This window comes from Abramis brama (assembly GCF_963993115.1).
Source record: "Abramis brama genome assembly, chromosome: 16".
In the NCBI taxonomy this organism is placed as follows: domain Eukaryota; kingdom Metazoa; phylum Chordata; class Actinopteri; order Cypriniformes; family Leuciscidae; genus Abramis; species Abramis brama.
The window spans coordinates 23,398,770-23,420,198 of NC_139978.1; the positions used below are offsets into that span (position 1 = coordinate 23,398,770).

Consider the following 21,429-nt stretch of genomic DNA (forward strand, 5'->3'; position numbering starts at 1 on the left):
CATGAACAAACAATGAACAGCTATATTTTTATGAACTAACATTAACAAAGATTAATAAATACTGTAACAAATGTATTGCTCATTGTTAGGTCATGTTAGTAAATACATTAACTAATGTTAACTTATGAACCTTATTGTAAAGTGTTACCTTTTTGCTATACGAGATACAGCCAATCTGATTATACTTAAAATAGGTGGAATTGTTACATATTTACACATTTATTGTAAACTTGACTTAAAAATGCATATTTGTGAAATTAATACAATAATGCATGCTATAAAATGCTATATGCTATAAATACATGATATAAAATTCAGTTTTCAGTAAGTATTAATCCATGTGATCTAATGCATTAACACATTATTGTAAAGAGTTACCAAAGTATATATTGAAGCAAATTTTAATCATGAGTTTCAATAGTCATAATTTAATTATTTGCTACATTTTACAATAAATTGTAGATAAGCACTCTCCAAGAAAGCAAGCAGAAAATAAAAGTTTATCATTTAAAATCTTGAAATTTGTTTTATGGTTTTATGTTTGCTAAGGAAAATGACTTGCTAGTTCCACCTAGTGGGCAAAAGCAAAACGTTAAAAAAGCAACAACAAAAAAAGTTAATTCTTTGGATTTTACGATCATGGAAACAAACTCAACTTTCACTAAATATCAATCCACAAACACTCAAGTACCTAATACCTATACACTATATTATGATTCTAACTAACCTGTTGTAAAAGCACAAGGGTCTTTTAGAAATCATAATGTTCCTACCTCGTGGATGAAGTCCCTGGGAATCTTGGGAAGTAAAGGGTTGAGTGGATTTAGAGAAAACAACTCTAAATAGTAGCAAAATGGTGGCTGAGGGGGAGGCAGTAAAAGTGCTCCTTTAAAGAATCCCTCCTCTCTCATACCACACTAAAGGCAAGGGAGGCACTACGGGGCTCAAAGTTCAAAGCACAACAGCATTTAAAACCCTCTATATGTGGTATAGAGAAGGCTGGAGGCTGAAACATAAACTATGACCAAGATCTTCCACTAAAATACTTTCTTTCTTTCTTTCTTTCTTTCTTTCTTTCTTTCTTTCTATTTCGAACAACAAAAAAGATTAAAAAAAAAAATATATATATATATATAAATACAATCAGTATGTTACAATATACCAAAAAAAAAACAATATCTATAAAGTATTATAACAAATACTCATCTTATTGCTAAAAAGAGGAGCACAAATGTAAGCAGAGTGATGAAAAAAGTTTTAGCAAACTATTTGCTGACTGACATTGCCCCTTTAAGAATTGTTTAAGAAGAGTCAATCACGTCAGCCTTATCTTGTCCATCCTTTATGCTCAGATAAGCAAGATATGCCAAAAAAAGGTGAGTTTGAAGCATTTAAGTGACCATAATGCAACACAGAGAGGGTCCAAAGTGACATAACAGGAAGAACTCTGTGTACAAACCTCTAATGACTCATGCCAAAACACTCATCAGGTAGCGGCTATAAATAAAACAAAAACAAACAGCAATATAATTGTACATCGACTGCTAGTGGTAAATGTTATTCAAAGGTTATTCAAGGTATGTTATTATAGGGCTCTAAAATGTGAGGTAAATGTTTGCTTTATTTTTCCATGATGCGGTAATTCTCTGAATCTGATTTATAAATAAAAACCTATGGATGCACAGATATGATAATTCTGGCCAATACAATAATCAATAATTATGCACAATACAACAATCTATAATTATTTATACTACACATCAATCTACATTTTGATTGATTATTTAAAAGTCCAAATATATGTGCTTCAGGTGACACTAAACATAACACTAACTCTACCAGGTGTTCAGGTGACACTAACTCTAACATATAGAGTGGGAAACTGCTTTTAATTTCAACAAGTTCAACTGCAGAAAAGTCTCTCTTATCCAACAATCATTTAATATGCAGAGGAAAAATAACCTTCACAAATAGAAATAATAAATATAGCTGCAAGCACAATTAAAGGGTCAAGCACAAAAAAGTCACAATGAGTTATGCATGACTGAGAGCTTCAGAGCAACTGCAACAATGTGTAAAGACATTTTTAGAATATTTTAGTCAAAAAGGTTGAAAAATCACAAGTACAATGACTTGCAATATGATTTGACCAATAGGTGGTGCTGCTACCAAATTGATGTTGTGTTATCAGTGTGAGGAAACAATGAGACTGACACATACAAACTAGTTTGGTGTCAATATGTCAAAGCATTGCAGAGTTACAGCCTCAGAATCAGCTTGGCACCATGCCATCAAATTTGTCAATGCATTATTCGAGAATGGTTTGGTTAATAAAAGCTTATAACTATTTGCTGGTGAAACTATTTGACAAGAACTATTTGGTGAAAATCGGATCAGCGGTCTAGGATGAGTTCGAAAAAGTAGATTTTCAAACAAAATTCAAAATGGCAGACAGTAAGTTAGAATATTGCATAATTGTTATCATTGTTCTCGGTATGACTCAAGGAATCTATCAAGACTGGTTTAATTAAAATAGGCAAAATTAATAAAAAAAACGCTATTAGCTGAGATTTCATTATACATTTTGACAAGAAGGTGGCACTGTTACAAAACTTTTTGAGTACCTTCAGGGCATGGTCCTGATGACACATAGAGTTTCGTAATGATACACTAATGTGTTCTTAAAATACAGCATTCTATGACAAAATTCGAAATGATCGACACCCAAAATGGCCAATATGGGTATCATTCGACTCGGTATGCTGCACTGAATTAAATGAGACCAGTTTTATGGTTTTTGGGCAAACCGTTCCAAAGTTATATAAAAAAATGTTTCATAATTTTTTCGGCTGTGCTGAATCGAGTGCTATCGAGTTAGAGACTGCCATATTGCTGTGGTATATGTTCAGACAGAGTGATTTCACAGCTTTTTACCATACGGTTCTATGGGCTGCCATAGAGAGGAAGAAGAATATGAAGAAAACTAACAGATACAATAGATGCCTTCACATCTTTGGTGCTTGGCCCCTAATAATAAAGAAACACATTTTTTGTGCCATGGATAAAAAAATCTTAGAGGCTCTGAAAAAAATGTAAAAACAAAAAAAAAATTATTTATGTTTAACAGTAGGTTAACCAACTAGAAATGTGAGGTCCTGTTAAATGTTTTCCTCATTGGAATTATGCTAATTAAAAAGTCACATTTATCTGCTAATACGATATGAAAATATATCCTGCACCCCTAAAAAAAAAATTCATGCACACGTTCGAGTCACCACATTTTATGCAAATTTCTGGTGAAACTGGCAATATACAAGTAATGGTCAGGCAAGTTTAGTCTGTAAGAAAAAAACAGACACATTCAGGAGAATCAGGAGCATTAAACATAATGGACTGTGCCAGAAATGTGGATCTGAAAGCTGTTATTTCTTCAAAGCAAGATGGACTATTATTAACCCTTCCTCATGTTTTCACTAAGGCCTCCTTTCCAAATCATGTCAAGAATGAGCCACAGTAAAAGCGTACGAGGCTCTCAGAAATCAGACAGAATGATTGCTGCTGAAATGCGAGAGGAATTTTAAATATTGCATGTCTAGTGTCTCTAAAAAGACTATTTAAAGGACTTTTTGTTTAAAGCAAAGTACTGACTATAATTTATTGCTACATGCAAGTGAGAGAGAAAGAGAGCTGTTTTCTGCCTATATGAGAATAATTGTGGTCGTCTGAAACTGCAAGGATTCACTTATAATTTTGTATCCTTATCAGAACAGTTTTTTTTTTTAAAGATAGCAGCAATATGCCACCTGCTAAGTCTCCATGCTCAGATAATTACTCCATCTTTGTGGTGAAGATGCTTTCTGATGATATTTCCTGCCTCAGGCCTGGGAAATTATGCTGGCACGGCAAGCCAAATGAGTCTCAACATTTTTCCATGTCTGGTTTTGCATTCAACCAGAGATAAATACACTTTCTAGAACACACTTTCAGGTTTTAACCACAACATCAGTGGCACAAGGAACTAATAAATACATGCGACACCTAACTAAATGTGTTCTAGCGCATGATAAAATCAGTTTTTCTGCGAGAAAGAGAGAGAGGTGTGAAGTGTTTTTTGGATCGGATCTTATGTAAGCCTTACGCAATGCTGGGCTGACCACAGACATTGTGTTGCATGCATTTATGGATGTGGTCTAGACCAGCCACTAATTGTTGCATGTTTGATTTTCCCCGTCTGGCTTTCTTGCAATTGAATCCTCGAACATTATCAGGATGAATATATTCAGGAAATGAGTAACTGAGGTCTGAAACACAATCAGCTAAGTACTTCCAATGTAATTATGGAAATAATGTGTAAATATCACAGAAATAACAAATACAGGTCCATGAGCTATTATTCTGTTTCAGAGAGAGAGCATTTTTGTGAAGATTAAAGTCTACAGGAAGCCATAAGAAAGAGAGACAGAAAAAAGAATATGGTCCTGTAATAGTTGCAACAGTTTCCCTCAAATCAACAGGTGTAAAAGTTTCTACATTATGCAGATGCTGGATAACTGAAACTCTTCTGAACATTTACCACAAAATAGTCAAATGTGAGAAGGAACCTACATAGAAATATGATGAAATACTGAATATATGATGAAAAATGTACATGTAATTACACATTCTGTTCTCCAATTCCATCAAATTTCCACTTCACACACACACACTTTTATAAACCCATATTGTTTTTGAGCAAACCCACTTACCTCCAGTGGCTGTGTACTGCAGGCTGCCTCTCTTCCTGAAAGGGGACGTGGGTTTGCCTGAAGGCAGCTTAGAAGACATTTTGGCTGGAGATTCACCAGAGACGGACAAAACGCTGGTTGGTTTAGGCACAGAGGAGTCCTTAGCAGGGGAAAAAAGAGGGGGGCACACTCGGTCCAGAGAGGCTTTGAATGCAGTAAGAAGGATGTTCAGATATGTGTGTGTGTTTGTGTGTGTGTGAAAGAGATCCCCGCTCTTCAGATGCTGCAGTGTGAGAACTGGCTCCTCCCCACACCTCCCAGTGCCCACTCACACACCAGCACGCGCTGCCTGCGTGCTGTCACTCCGCGCGGTTTCCATGGAAACCTCAGAGCCAGGTGGAACATGACATGAGAGTCCAAATAGTGCATTGTGATGATCGTAAAGGAATGCTCCTCATGTCACTTTTTCATAGCAAGTGAGACGAGAGGAAACATGACAGGCCAGACGCTGGCTCAGGGCTCAAAGCTTGGTCAGCCAGAAGAGATGCACCGTGTGCTGGGTGGGGGAGGTCGCTCACTCTGTGATGGGTAACAGCTGGAGTCATGTCTGCGAAATGTAGTAAACCACAAATGAGAGATGCACAAAAACTTTAAAAACCAAAACAAAAAAATGTAGGGATGAGCAGCTAAAATATAGACACAGGATCATAACAGCCAGAATCTTTTTAATTATAACTGATTGACATGACAATTAGTTTAAACTCTCTCTCTCTCAAAAAAAATAATAAAAGGTTAGGGTTATTCTGAATTAATAAATTCAGTTCATCACTGGTTGTCAAATCGGAATCTGATATCTTATTTGGAAATTGAATGAATTGCAATTCAATCATACAACAGAATTATCAACAGGTTTTGCAACAAAACAAATACATTTTCAGTTGTAGCTATTCATTATATATTTATTCCCTGATACTGCAAGTAGAAAATGTTTTCCTAATGGATCAACTGAAAATTATTAAATGAAAAATATAACTAAATACTGTCAAAACAATAAACAATAATAAACTAACTAATTATAATAATTTTAATTAAATTATATTATATTTTAAGTAATAAGTACATATGAATGTACACATACATACATCATTTATATATATATATATATATATATATATATATACATAATTTATATATATATATATATATATATATATATATATACATAATTTTTATATATATATATACATACATACATATTATATATATATGGATTGATTGATTATTAATTTCTGTGAATACACCATTATGTTCATGATGACCCTAAGAGTATGATAACATGTTCAAGGGTAATCATATTGAAAATGATTGTATGGTTGAAAATAGATGCAAATTTTAAAATGTTTTTACATTTCATTTGATTTTAATTCTGTTTCAATAAATTCAAATTTGATTAATAATTCTGCATTCCATTTACAAATTCAGGAAAGGGCTTAAATTTCACCACAGAAACCTACAGTCCGGTAATGCTTGTTTTAGTTATCTATACGGAGAATGCCTGTAAAATGCTAGTGACAGCATACATCGAACCTCATCAGCAATGTACAGCGTGAGGGGTCTTTACATAACAAAGGAATGTTTCTGTCTCTGTGCTGACTGGATGTGTCAGCAGCCAGCGCAGTCAAAAATGAAGCTCCAATGAGCTCTGGAAACATTAGCATTAGCTTCCAAGCAGAGCCAAAAGCAAAATATGTATTACTGATTATCCTTTCTGGAAAAACATGTTTTATGTCATTAAAGCTGCAGAACATAGGGTCTTCGAATGAAATCATACAACGGAGAAGTGAATGTTGAGAGATGTTTGCTGAGATTTCCTTCCTGATAAGCCAATGTGTATAACAGGCAGAGTACACTAAAGCAATGGGTTTATACCTCCCTCTTGTGGAAACTGACAGGGATGCATTCATTGCCCAGAATGTATCCAAAAAAGATTGCAACAAAATATCAAAAGAATAATTTGCACATAAAATCAGTATTTCTTGTGTGTGCAAATATCCAATGCAATCAATGGGGCAGAGCATATTACTGATGTCCAAATATCTCACAAGAGACTGTATGGCGTCTACTCTACACGCATTGATTACATGTTATTCTCACAATGGCAGTAAATTATCCATAATTCATTTATTCTTCCTACTATTTTTATCTTTTAAATTTTACTTTCTAAAAAATCCTACTGCTTGCATACATTCAGAAAGTCTTCCAGATTTGTGGAATCACACACACAGAGACCAGCCACTAGTCATGTGACTATCACTGAGATCCACAGAGCATTTGATCAATGGATTGACAGAAATCATTTCACTTTTCAATAGTGCATATCTGATCAGCTCCTGACGAACACATTAACTATTATTTGAATTATCAAATAAATAACCATGTATTGCTGTCTTTGGAAGGCTTTTATTTTCAAGCATATTAAAATGTACAAATTAATTTACATGCAATGCAGGGATTCCCTAATTATTTGTCATCTGAACCTGTTTGCCCCAATATATTTACTTGAAGTACCCCTGAGATTGGAAGTTAATAAGTTTAGTCAATAATAAACTTAAGTGATTAATAATAATAATAAATAAATTACATTGACAGTTATCTGATGTTAGTTAATGGTCACGTGACCTGCTGGTAAATAAAATATTTGTAAAAAATATTTTTAGTAAGAGTTTTATTTTGAAATTATTTATTTTAATTTTACATTTTTATAATTTAATGAATAGCTTTTTAATTAAGTAATTCAAGTAATTAAATAGTAGGCAGATTATATCTTAAATGTGTAATGTAATGGATTATGTAACTACCTACAATTTTTGTCATGTAATTTGGAATCAGTAACTGACTACAATTTGTAAGTAATCTATCCAGACTGTGCACAGTGTACACGCTACACCTTTATATGAGTGCAAGAATGAGTCTTTAATGATTCAAACAGTCCTTCCACTGGGGAAAGCACTCATGTTGTTTAAACTGTGTCAGGTCTGAAAGCAGTTTGGGTCTCTGTAAAAGCATGCATTTAGCGGTTTGTTTGCGCATTTGAAACAGCGTGGGTGAGATGCTGCTGCCATGTCCTGTTTTAATTGCTTAGCATCAAGCATAATTAGCATAAGCATAAGTATGATTAAAATAACTAGCATGCTGCATTGAGCATTTAATACAAGCTGTAGGAAATTAAATTCAAAATGCTTGTCTGTAATGCAATTTAAATATTTTTTTGAGACTGTACATAAAATGCCATGCTTTAAATGTATTATATTGGTGATATGATAATAGTATGCATTCAGTGAGAAAATATTGTAGGCCAACCTGCAGAAGAAAAAAACTACTGTACAAACGACACACACAAAAAAAGAAAAAGATATATTTCTGTACTTCCTATTGTCAATGCCGCTGATAAGAGTTCCAGATGTGTCTCAGCCTTGTCTATGGTCTACTAAGCTTGTGCTTGTTCTTTATTCCAAGAATACCCTCCTCATTCATCAGTTCTAACCAGAAGGGCAGAAAATAATCATCTAAATAATCCCCCTCCACTGTTACCCACCCCGACCCACTGAGGCCTCGGCTAGTAATCTTGTCAGCAGCATGGAAGCTGTGCTGGAGTGTTAGAGGCAGGGCTGGACCACAGAAACCCTAATGAGATTGGCTCTGATGAAGAGAAGGATACCATGATTAGCTTGCTATATTCCTCTTGGAAGCATTTAGGGATTTGGGTGCTCACAGCCTGCCACAAGCAGTACGAAAAAATCTGCTTACCGAAAGTGACGTGGGTTGAAATCTCGCATTCACAGAGAAGTTGGTGCGTCCAATGACAGGGAAGCATTTACATGACTGCATGTGACTGCATGTGCTCCCAAGTGGGAGGATCTGGATACGCTTCTGGTTTTAGATCAGTGTAAATGGATTGTTTAAAATCAATAAGGAGAGTTAAGGATTCGCTGTGGAGTGATATTATTGATTTTCCAAATGTAGGCCTGTTCATTTTGTTGAAATTTGAACTGGTTCACAGAACGCGATCCACTGCTTTTTAATCGTTCTATTCAACATAAAACTGCAAGAGATGGACGTATTTGATCGCAGCTGTGCCGTGTTTTTATGACGTCGTGTCATGTAGGAAAGGTTAGGTTGGCTTTTAAAACAGTTGACCTTTCAATATCTCACAAAACCTCATCTCAACACAGTGAATGAATGACTATATGCTCTTCTTAATTTTGTCATTTCATCTAAACATTAACATTGTAAGATTTAGTCAGTAGACATGTTATTACTAATGTTATTATTTTTTGTAGCCTATAATTAATGGGTCTAAATTCTATTAGTCTACATTCAGTTGCTATTTAATTTTAGATATAATAATCAACACTCAAATAACAATGCAAACATGTAAACTGCACATAAGGCAGGTTTTACATTAAATTCTAATTTAATTATGTTTTTACTCCAATTCTTTGTTGAAATATAATAATTTACACACTGGCTTTCATGACAGATTTTAAAGCATTATAATGCTTTAAACTATAAACTATAGTTTGTGGACATAAAATAATCATAACAGGTTAAGTAAAATATAATGAATATGCTAATTTAGTGTAATGCATATATTTAGCAAAAGGGTTAATTTCTCTTGCTGACTAACAAGCCATGGAGGCGTGGACATTAAATGACTTGCCTGAGGTAAATGTAATGCTACGTGGCATATTGTTTACAAGCTATTACTGATGTCTTTCCGCATTTGAAACACTGACTGAGCGATTACACTATATTTAATACGTTTCAGTAAGTTTGTATCAGTACAGTACTGTATCGTTCAACATACCTTCAGATGTTCATTCATGTTTATTAGGAAGAGATGCTCGCGCTCCGCATCCTCAACAATATGTTGGGCGGGGCAGCAGGGGGCGGGGGCGTGTTCGGTACGCCATGAGAGTATCGCGATATACTCGCAGGTATCGCGGGTTTTCGGTTCGGTTTGAATATAGTTAGAACCAAGCGGCAACAGTAGGCTTGTTTGAGATGCGCCTTGCCTGGCCTGAAATGTAGGCGAGAGTAGGCGGCTGCAGTGAGAGGAGGAGTGAAAAAAGCGCAGGCAAGCGGACAGTTCTCTCTTCGCAGTGGATCTGACACCTGCGAGATCAAAGACGGATATCGCGGGATTCACGGGATTCACGCTCGTGCCCAGTGTTGCTAATAAATTGGATGGAATTTAAGTTCTGTTGCTTTTATATGAAAATAAATATAATGAACAAGACACCCAAAGTAGCCTACTTATTTAATTCCATTCCAAATACATGTTTATCAGTCTTTTTTTTCTTTAGGCCTAATACAGACATGTGTTTTTTTTTTTTGTTTTTTTTTTATATAAAAATTACATTGCATAAACCATATTGCACTGTTAGATAGTTTGGGAATATTCACACATAACGTATACACATAAAACATGATATCAGAGTTTTAAAATCAAACATTTTAAAAGAGAACAATACATCACGGTTGTTTAAACCAATGAACATTAAGCTGTGTCGTCAGCAAAGTCGTTAATTTCCCATCATGCTTTTGATCAGCGCAGTCAGTGGAGAGCAACTGCGCTCGACTGCAGAATCCGACACATCCGCCTTGCGATCGCGAGAGATTTTTGACATACCAGCATGACATCAGAGCAAGGCGGACCGCACTCGGACACATCTCTAACCGGCATGCATCTCGCGCTGATCACCGGTGATCGATTCTGCGCAGATTTTGCTCATCTCAAACAAGCTTATTCTGATCTGAAAAATGAAGCCTACCCGGAAGTGCGAAAAACTGCAATACATCGAAAATCCGCTAGGGGCAGGTCCCAAAAGGGAGCAAATGTCCATAGCCCCCATGTTAAAATGTCCGTTTTCACAGCATAAATTCATGTTTTTACAGGTTGGTCCCATGGACTTTTATTGTATTTTTCGATAGGTTCCGAGTGCCTGACAACCATTAGGGCTGTGAATTTTTTTCTAACTCGTTAGTTTAGATCGTATTTAGATATAAAATGTATGACAATAAGGTCGTGGTTAACTTTGATTGACAGCTGATTGACAGCTGACAAGGCAGCGCCACGGAGAATGACAACATAAGAAGCGCCATTTTTTAATACAGTTGACATATAATACTACTGCTTCTGTATCATGAAATGTAGTTTTAAGAGTTTTTCAGGCGAGAATGTAGTTGTTTAAAGCTCAAATCTGTGGTTTATTTATAAGGATTTATGAAAATTGTATCCAGTTGTGAGATCCCGCGATGACCGGGCGCTCGGCGTTCATGTACCCCGCCTGGAACAGCCTTTCCTCGGCTCGTCGTTCTGAGGTTTGCCGCTGTCTCTGGCGTCGCGTCTCTGTAGTGGTTAAACATGAGATATAATTCATTGTGTATATCTAACGGGCGATTTTTGGTTTCGTGAATCTATAATTTGTTCCCTGGCCAATCGTTTTGCCTGAGGGGAAGTTTCATAACTTTATAAGCTATTTAACTTTACCGTTGTATGGTTAGACTAGAGCGCTGACTTTGTATGTTTGACTGAATTGTTTGCTTTATTTGTATAGCTTCTTGTAACTTTACCTTTTACTTTTATAATGGCTAATATTGATAAAAGTGAAATTTAACAAAAAGAGACTGGGTTGAGTTTTGTCATTTTAAATTTTAATACAACGAATATGATCTGTAATGTTGTTTACTGCAACATCTGTTGTTTAGTACAAATGCACATATTGCCTGGACCATATTAAAATGTTTACTATTTTTATATTATATTTAAAACGAAAAGAGGCAGGTTTGTGTTTTATATTTTGTTTTTTTTATAAATAGGCAAACGTTATGTGCAGTGAATATAATCAATACGCGTTGCCTGAACCACATTTGTGTGGCTATAATGTTTAAGATTTCTTTAAATGAAAACGAAAGGTTTGTATGGTGTTTTATAACATATTTCGTTGCCTAAAATATACACAGAGATAACCGGAGTAGCAGAGTGAGCTGAGTGACGCGCGCTGTGTCAAAAGGTGGGCGGGGTTAGGATTTTCCAAGATGGCGCCGCCCATACCCCCCCATAAACGGCTTCAAACCCGTTTTAGAAAGTCTATGGGTGACGTCACAGACGCTTTGTCCATATTTTTTACAGTCTATGGTTAGAACCCAAAACATTTCAGATATTTTCGCTATTCATTAAATCCTCTTTACATGTTGTGCTATGACAACTAAATTAACAAATGTTTCCCTTTATTTATTTAACACATTGGCTGCATCGTCACCCTGCACATGCAAAACGTATAGGCATATCTATGTTACAGATGCATATTGTTCTTAAGAGGGGCATCTTACCCATAGACAGTAAAATAAATGGACTGAGAAAAGTGAAGTCAATTAGAAGCACTCACTTCCTGATGGCTGAGCGTACTGCGCAGACTCAAACTGAGCTTGACGACATAGATGTGACGTGAGCAACCCGTCTGTCTTCTAGTAGCTGTGCCAAGAGAAATCTGAATCATTCCCTTCCGAAACTTGCAGAGACGGAGAGTGTGAGTAGGAGGTGTCCATGAGCTAGGAGCAGGAGAAACTTTTGCTAAGTATTCTGATTAATAATTTTGTCATTTTGCCTCCACGTCCCCCCGATTGCCCGCGAGCTTCTCCTCCTGTCCATACGGTAATTTCTCTACTGTGTGACAGAGAGTCGCGTGGTTATGACGCAATCGTTAGCCTATTTTTACAAAAACTGCTTCTACGGGGCCATAACGTAAGATACAAGGTAATGGACCCTATTATACATTTTCGTGTTTCTTTAGAAATAAATAATGGACAAATGGAGTCTTTAAACACCTCAGATGTGAAGTTATTCGCTGTCAAAGTGACGCCAAAATGAATGGGAGTCAATGGAATGCTAACAGCAGGTGATGGTCTGCTAATCAATGGTGGCGCCCGGGGAAGCTTCAGTATTTTATGAAACAGTGCCCCCCTGATCTTACCCCATCTTACCCTGACCAGTGTTGGGGGGTAACACATTACAAATAACACGAGTTACGTAATCAGATTACTTTTTTTTTTAAGTAACGAGTAAAGCAACACTATTAAATTAACAACAAAATATCTGAGTTACTTTTTTTTTTTTTTTTAAGTAATGCAGGTTACTTTGTTTTCCCATGTATTGATTGATGGGTCTCCTGTCCTCATGTTGAGAGGAATCGTGAGTGCAGAGGCATTGAGTGTTGTGAGTTAACATAATGGTTACTGTAGTTCTAATTAAATGTGAGCAGGCATTTACTCATCTCATTTGTGCAAAACAAATTAAGTATTCCTCAAAATCAATAAAAAACGTGAAATGCAAACTCAGAATATTACACAAACCTGCAATAATTAAATGTGTTAAATTACACAAATATACTTTATGTATTTAATCTCACTTTATTAACCAGTGTCGTTGCTTTTGACCTTAAAGCATACTAATAAGAAAAAAATAAACATTTCAACAAACTTTCTTCTCCTGCTATTCCTATTGCATATCCTATTCCTCTGCAATCCAGCAGAAGGCTTATTCATTTCAGGTGTGAAAGAGCCTTTAAATAAAAAAATAAAAATAAAATTTTTTTTTTATTTGTTATTAAAAAATAGCCCAGCCCAGGTGAGAGAAAGTAATGCAACAGTGATGTAACACATTACTTTCCATTAAAAGTAACTAATTAACACAATTAATTTCTTTATTTGGGAGTAAATTAAATTACTTTTTTGGGAGTATTGCAATATTGTAATGCATTACTTTTAAAAGTGCTTTTTCATCTTAAGATCTTTGCTTTAATGAACATAAGTTGGCAATAACCATTTTCCGTATTAATCCTTGGAAAATGCCATTAAGAGTCGATGTCACTATTCAAAACTGACCAATTAAAGCACCACATGAAATTGGTTTATAGATCAGTGAAATACACATAGAGAGAAAATAGTCGCCTGATATCAGAAAGGATGGCAAAAGTTGCTGAGTGTAGTAATGGCGATAGTAATTTTGGACTGCACTGGACTGCACTAGGTTGAGTCATTTAATACAAGCTTTCGGCTGGGATAAAAATAAATCAGTCTTCACAGCCCAATGAGAATAAATCTTATTGAGGATAGCGGACGGTTAATGCAGGTTCATTCCCTTGAGCACAGTGGGAGGTAGAGATAAAGATCTGTTCAATGGTGTTAAAGATGATGTTAGAGAAGAGAACAGCGATCGGATGGCAACTTCAGTGCTGATTTCACCACTCCCATCTTTCGGAAACAAGACCTGTAAGTCCTCCTCCTTTACCTCCAGTCCCCCAAGATCAACGTTACATAACGCTTGAAACTGGCTGTATGTGTGTGTGTGTGTGTGTGTGTGTGTGTGTGTGTGTGTGTGTGTGTGTGTGTATCACATGGAGAATGCTATACATGTATCAACCCCTCGGACAAAAAAGTCCGCCAAGGACAAGAGTAAAACCCTTCATCCTCTGACCTCTGCATCCGTCAGAACTAAATCAACATCAGAGTTCACATATTTAAATATTTCTAAGAAATTTAGTTTGTAAAAAAAACAGACGTGGAATTTGTACATATAAAATATGCATCATGGCATGTCTTCATTTTCCTAAAACTTCAAATATTGTGTGTATATCAGCTCCAATTGATCACACACACACTTTAAATCACACTCCTTCATCTGATCAATGCCAAATGCTAGTTCACTGGAAGCATTGGTCCTAATTTTTACAACCTTCATTTCTGTCCTTGTTAGCTGAGCTAATAGGATTGGCTGGTTCACACAGGAAGATCAGTAAAGCCCTCCCCAATCCTAAACTAAGACTTTTGAGGTGGACAAAGAGGAATTAGAGGTGATAGAGCAACCAAAGGAGGAAGCAAGGCAGTCCGCTTCAGTCTCTGTGCCTGTCTCTATCCACTTGTCCATCCCGAGGCAGGTCAGTCACACCTAGGAGAGGAATCAACACTTCTGCAACACTTTCCCTACCACGATCCAAGGTACAGGGCTACCTGCATCCATTTCTCTGTCAGCAAAGCACAGGGAAAGCCGTCAAAATTTCTTACCTTGAGGAACTTGACAGGGAAGCGTCTGACGACGAGATGGGAAGTGGAGCGAGCGCAGAGGATAAGGAAATTGCCAAGAAGTCCAAAGAGCTGGAAAAACAGCTCCAGCAAGATGCTGATAAAGAAGCCAAGACGGTCAAACTTCTGCTGCTGGGTAAGAAATCAGTGTTTGACTCCTCCAGTACATTGGTGTTGAGTTAAGGAATTTTGCCTCCAGAACCAGTTACTGATGCAGAAACTTCAGATGCTTTATGTACGTATGTGCCTGCAACAGGTGATCACTAACACTAAACTGCAAGATAGTAAAATGCAGGTGAGACTACAAAGTGGGATTAAAAACCTAAGGTTATTCTTCTGATTCTTTCTTTCTTTCTGGGATTAAGAGTTATAGATGCACTAGGGCAGAGTGTTAAGACATTCTGTAAGCAAAATTCTGACTTACAAAAGATTTTAGACAACCACAGGTTATGTAATTATTTCATAAATTATACATTGCATGTGTAATCAGTTGACCTCATAATTGCATACAAATGTTTTTACAAATTATGTCGTTTCGTGCCATATAACACATTTACTTTTGTTTCGTTTTACATGTATATTAGGTGATGCACATCAGCTCTTTTTCAGTTATTTTTTTAGCATGAATGAATTTATTAATGTTTTCAGTTTTAAGGATTTTCGAAATTAGCTTTTAAAAATGTTTGCACGATCGATTCCAGCTTTCCTGTAGCAATATTTTCACTGCAAGTGAAGTCGCCTTAAAAGATCACAATCCGAGGGACACTGTGAATTGTGGCATATTGACAATAAGACCCGAATCCGATTACCGTGATGGTTTAAGCCCCGATCCTCTTAAGCTAAGGTTCAGTTTATCTTCCAATGGGAACGGAAAACAGAGGAGGCCAGTTTCAGTGCTCCTAAGTTTGTTACATCAGGACGCTTTAAATCAATTTGCAATTTCAGCAAATCACTGTAAGACAGATGCATAAATTAAGTACTGACCTGATTTCTTCCAGCTCGACAAGCCACTTCCTGTCTGAACAGGAAGTTTGTAACCTGCTGTTCTTAAATAATAATAACATTGGTAAAATACAAAGTTAGAAGAAAGTAAATATAACCAATTAACTAATTTAATTAAGTACAGATACATGTTGCGTGTAGTGAATTTTGAAAATTAGTTTTGAGATCATTCTCAATACATTAAGAAATCACTTCTCTTGCACAATAAAAGTCAAAGAGTGTGCTGGTAATGGTAGTGATGTGTGTAGACAGCCGTTTTCCATATAATCTAATCTAGTTGCTAAACTAAGCAGTCGTACAGGCAGAGATGTAACAGGGATGACGCAAGTTATCTTAACACATCACCACAGCTACAGTTAACTCAGGAAGTAAAGGGCACAGAAGATTGACAGTTGCCACGGGAGACGGTTGAGCCCCACCCCCTCGCCCTCGACTGACCGAAGCTCCAAGACTAATCAAAGTGTCAGTGATCTTCTGAGAAGCTTTCCCTAACACAAATCCAATTGGGTCACTTTATAAGCAGGTTAAAGAGCCTTCCTCTGACCTGGACATCAGTGACAATCTATAAGTTTTCCTGACAGATTATCTCTGCTTAACATTGACCTTGTTATTAAAATATAAAATAAACAGTTAAATTCAGAGAAAGGCATTGTGTGTAAGACCTAAACTAGAGTCGCAACCACCATATAGACACATACCGAGGTGATATTCAGATCAATATGATATGGCCAAAGAGCTTTTAACTAAGCTAAAAGTCACAGAGGGACATTATTTGGTCGAAAATATATCTGACGTTCAGTTTAAGAGCATTTGAGGGCTCCTCATTTATTCTTATGTACGCTCACACGATTCTCGCTCTGTCTTGTAGGTGCTGGCGAGTCAGGGAAGAGCACCATTGTAAAACAGATGAAGTGAGTATAAATGCATGCAACACAGAATACATGCTCAGAAGAGCCCATTACAGGTTGTGGAAGCACATTAGATATATACGTTTCATCTGAATTTAAAATCTCATCCATGCATTCTAGTTAAATTATTTCTTAACAATTAGTGTGCATTTGGGAAATGCCAGCACTTGCATTCATTTTTCAACACCTTGTAATGCTAATCTGTGACCACCAGGTGGTAGTGAATGTGGAGTCTGGCTGCAGTGTATGTAAATTAATTCACCTAATCAAAAACACTGTTCTTCCCCCCCCCCAAGAATTCTCCATCAAGGTGGTTATACAAAAGAAGAACAAATAGAGTTTCGATCTATTATTTTTGGCAACATTCTGCAGTCTGCTCTGGCCATCATCAGAGGCATGGAGATGCTGGACATCAACTTTGGGACCCCATCTGCACAGGTCAGCCCAAACAACTCCACACCAATGATTAGTTTGTGGACATTCACATATTAACAAAATTCACACACTGAAACCCACTGTTAAAGTCGGCAAGCAATGAAAATTCACCCTATCCATTTTCAAAATGCATGTTTAGATCCTATTGTGAACAATTTATCTGTGCATATTTCATTTTTTAAAATGACCTAATTTTCTATTTATTTGACCTCGTAATGTTTAATCGAAATTTCAAAACTGGACCTTCCAGTGAAAACCTGGCGCTACTTTCATTTCATTACGGCAAACCAATTGATGACTGACCATATGGTGCCTAACAGTGCCCGTTTTACTGTCCCATGCAGGAAGACAGTCAGAAGCTCCAGAACCTGTCTGACTCCATTGAGGAGGGCTCCATGCCTCCAGAGTTGGCAGACGTCATCAAGAGGCTATGGAAGGATTCAGGCGTGCAGGCTGGTTTTGAAAGAGCTGCTGAGTACCAGCTAAATGACTCCGCTGGATAGTAAGTACAACACTCAGCAGGGACAGCAATACCTATAAAGTTCAGTTGCACCTGAGGATGTGGTTAGACCATCCGTTTTTCACAGTACAGAGTTGTTATGCTTTGGAGATTTTTCAGTACTTTAGCAGATGTATAATTCAGGTGTCTTCAAATGAATTGCTGACTTATCTTTCATAGCTACTTGGCCGAAATGGACAGAATCTGCAAACCCGACTACCTCCCTACTGAGCAGGATGTGCTGAGATCTCGAGTCAAGACTACTGGTATCATTGAGGAACAGTTCGGCTGCAAAGAGCTCCACTTCAGGTGTGTCTTACTTGCCTGAAGTGATTGAAGCAACTTTTGTGCATGCTCTGTTAAAATTGAGAGCCACAAAAATGGTAATGTAATGATACTCAAGACCAAAAATGTAATAGGACTATCCATGTAAAAGGAATATTTTAGGTAGATTTCAACAAAGAAAAATTAACCAAAGCTTTGAATGAAACCTTTTCATGTTCCTCTGGGCCGCAGGATGTTTGATGTGGGTGGCCAGAGGTCCGAGAGGAAGAAGTGGATCCATTGTTTCGAAGGTGTGACTTGCATCATCTTCTGTGGAGCCCTGAGTGCTTACGACATGGTGCTGGTAGAAGATGATGAAGTGGTAAGTGGTAACTTTAGACACACTTAAAAACAAAGGTTCTTTATTGGCATCTGTGGTTCCATGAAAAACCTTTACACAAAAGGTTCTTTTTAGTGGAAAAAGTTTATTTTGATTATTAAAATGTTCTTGTGACTGTTGACTGTTAATTAAAGGTTCTTTAGGAACCCTAAATGGTTCTTCTATGGTATTGCTGTGAAACCTCCGTTTTGGAACCATTGTTTTTAAGAATGAGGAACAGACCTTAGAGATCCTTTATTCAGCAAAAAAATCAAGATCATTCACATTATAAATATCATAGAGCTCAATTTAATGGTTTGATACTGATGTCTGAGGCTCTAGGATTGCTTCTCAACTTATTATTTTGTTCCTCATGTTTTTCCAGAACCGCATGCACGAGAGTCTCCATCTCTTCAACAGTATCTGCAACCACAGGTTCTTCGCCACAACTTCCATTGTGCTTTTCCTCAACAAGAAGGATCTCTTCCAGGAGAAGATCAAGAAAGTCCACCTGAGCATCTGTTTCCCTGACTATGATGGTGAGTGAGGTCTCTATATAAATAAACAACACCTTAAAGCAGTACTTTGCCCAGGACTTAGGCTAACTGTTAACTCACACTCCTATCATTCCAAACCTGTATGACTTTCTTCTGTAGAACATAAAATCATCCTGGCGAACAAGGACTGGGACTGTCTAGCTTCAGAATGACAAAAAAGTAAAAGTACCATAATTGAGGTCTTCTGAAGCCATTTGATAGCTTTTTAACTAAAATTTAAGTTGTTATAATCGATTTGACCAAGCTCTCCTCGGCAAGTTCAGAGAGACAATGTCTGATTGACAAATTAATCATTGAGTCACATCTTTTCAGTGAACTAATTGACTTGAACCAATCGGTTAACTGACTATTAGTGAATAATGACTTTCGGTCTGTTCCTAGTATGGCTTCTAATGGCTGGTATAGACCTTTTATGGTGCTTTTGCATCCTTTTTGAAGCTTGACAGTCGTTCACTTTCATTCTATTGAAAAGATTTGTCAGGGTATTCCTCAGCGGAAGATAGAAGGTCATACAGGTTTGGATCAGCATAAAGGTGAGTAAATTAATTTCCATTTTTCAATGAACTAACTCATTAAAAGTCTGTATGTCTGCATTGTTTTAATCTATTGCAATTGGTATTGGAATTGTAAACACAAATACAGCCACTACCATGGGCGACTATGGTAATTGATGAACATCTTAATTTTCCAGGTCCAAACACATTTGAAGATGCCAGCGACTATATCAAGAATCAATTTCAGGATCTGAACATGAAGAAGGGAGTGAAGGAGATCTACGCACACCTGACCTGTGCCACAGACACAAAGAACGTCGAGATCGTGTTTAACGCCGTGACAGACATTATCATCAAAGAAAACCTTAAGGACTGTGGTCTGTTCTAAACACTATCGACTTTTTCAAAGGTACGTTCCCTGAAAAAAATAAAGCAGATTCTTACGCCCCGTTTACACTGGACATGAGCGGAACGTTAAACGTAAATTTCTGATTTCATTTGACAGACTCCCCCATTTCTATTCTATTCAGAGCTACTCCAGCTACTTGATTTTATGCACAAATATTGATTTTATGTGACTTGTCTCTAAACCCAGCTTGTGAAGTTTTTGGTCTCTGGTCTATTAAATTAAACCAGCTTTTGTTTCTAATATTTTGTATACAAATTAAAAAGTACAACCATACTAATAGTAACAGTCATACAAGTAATTTTGTATCAAGCGATTTGAAAATAAAATAAAATTGAAATAAACTTAGATGCAGTTACTCTTCATTTTACTATTGCTGAATTCATCGACCTGGTGCATGGTAGTAAACATGCTTGGATGACGTAAAGTTCCCACGCTTCCAGTGTAGACAGGGTGTTATAACTTCAGAAAGTTCTGTAAAATCATTTAAATGAGAATTAGCTTCTTTTTTTTTTCTGAATAAAATAATTACCTTTATATGGAAGCTTGTTTCTGCAACATAATACTTTTTTTTTTTAAAGGTAATTGCTACTTTTTATCTCACAGTTCTCAGAATTGTGTGATATAAAGTAACAATTGCGGATTATAAAGTCTATATCTTTATATCTGGAATTCTGACATTTTATCACGCAATTCTTTAGCGATTTCAGTGATTATATGTTATTTTCCAGATCTTTCTGCCCCATCCCCACCTGAATGATTGGATCAACTCTGATGAAGTTGCCACGGTAACAAAAAAACATCCACAGGTGGCATGAAGGTGAACTCTACAGCAAGCAGTCAAGTGTGGTCAGCGGATCCCCGGGCAAAGAACAACCTCAACATCCCAACCAAACCTCAGAGACTAGATCCAGATTAGACTTAACGGCCTCTGCTCTCCAAAGGGATTCTAAAAACATTTCCTAACAGTTCAAACTGCTAATAGAGTCAACAAGAGAAGGATTACCAAAGAAAGGGGACTTTTGATGCTATGAGTTAATGATGCTTGTAGAGAAGCCTCCTCTCACAGTGTTTTAATGTTAAACCTATAGAGGTTTGACTGTTAGATGTTTTGTTTTTTTAATTCATTTCCAGAAAAAGAAAAGTAAATTTAATGCAATTAAAATTTTGCTGTAATAAAGACATTATAGTGGGACATCAGATCCCATGATAACAATTAGAAACACGTACAGTGATGAGCAGTGTCTGGTCTCCTTTGAGAGAGGAAAAACTTGCATACCATCAAGACCTGATTGTTTGAATTTAACCAACACAATATGTGAAAGATGTTTTTTTTTTCAGCCCCAAACATAGTAGGGCAGTATGTTTTGTAAATAAGAGTAGGCAAACAAAAATTCTGTTTCAAGAAGAGTCTATATAAAATATATATGAAGACATAAATATATATATTTATGAAACAGTATTACAGTAACAAGTGAAAATTCTAGAATGGCCTGTTGCTTTGTTTTAAACCTGAGGCCTGAATTTGTGGAGATGTTCTGGAATGTAAATGTAGGCACATGAAATAAAGACTTGCATCAATTCCACTGGTTGCTGGTGTCGGATTACTATGCGCTGC

General features: G+C 36.6%; 2 protein-coding genes across 5 annotated transcripts in view; one reads left to right on the forward strand and one right to left on the reverse strand.

The window, feature by feature from the left end:
* Positions 1 to 4,986, reverse strand: part of ampd2b (adenosine monophosphate deaminase 2b) — a 28,126-nt gene extending 23,140 nt beyond the window's left edge. For 2 of the 4 annotated variants that reach the window (XM_084086879.1, XM_084086878.1), the window contains exon 1: positions 4,746 to 4,986. In XM_084086879.1, coding sequence (XP_083943005.1) covers positions 4,746 to 4,824 — 79 coding nt within the window. In that variant the 5' untranslated portion in view covers positions 4,825 to 4,986. Of the gene's footprint in view, positions 1 to 773; positions 988 to 4,745 lie in introns of those variants that run through there. The other 2 variants (XM_084086884.1, XM_084086882.1) reach the window with 1 other exon arrangement.
* An 8,948-nt stretch (positions 4,987 to 13,934) lies between these two features.
* Positions 13,935 to 21,397, forward strand: gnat2 (guanine nucleotide binding protein (G protein), alpha transducing activity polypeptide 2). Its single transcript, XM_084087332.1, has 10 exons — positions 13,935 to 14,057; positions 14,542 to 15,003; positions 16,738 to 16,780; positions 17,074 to 17,215; positions 17,557 to 17,714; positions 17,892 to 18,020; positions 18,228 to 18,357; positions 18,740 to 18,893; positions 19,603 to 19,814; positions 20,543 to 21,397. Exons 2-9 carry the CDS (start codon positions 14,886 to 14,888, stop codon positions 19,791 to 19,793), a joined length of 1,065 nt encoding a protein of 354 aa, XP_083943458.1. The 5' UTR covers positions 13,935 to 14,057; positions 14,542 to 14,885; the 3' UTR covers positions 19,794 to 19,814; positions 20,543 to 21,397.
* Positions 21,398 to 21,429: the final 32 nt, after the last annotated feature.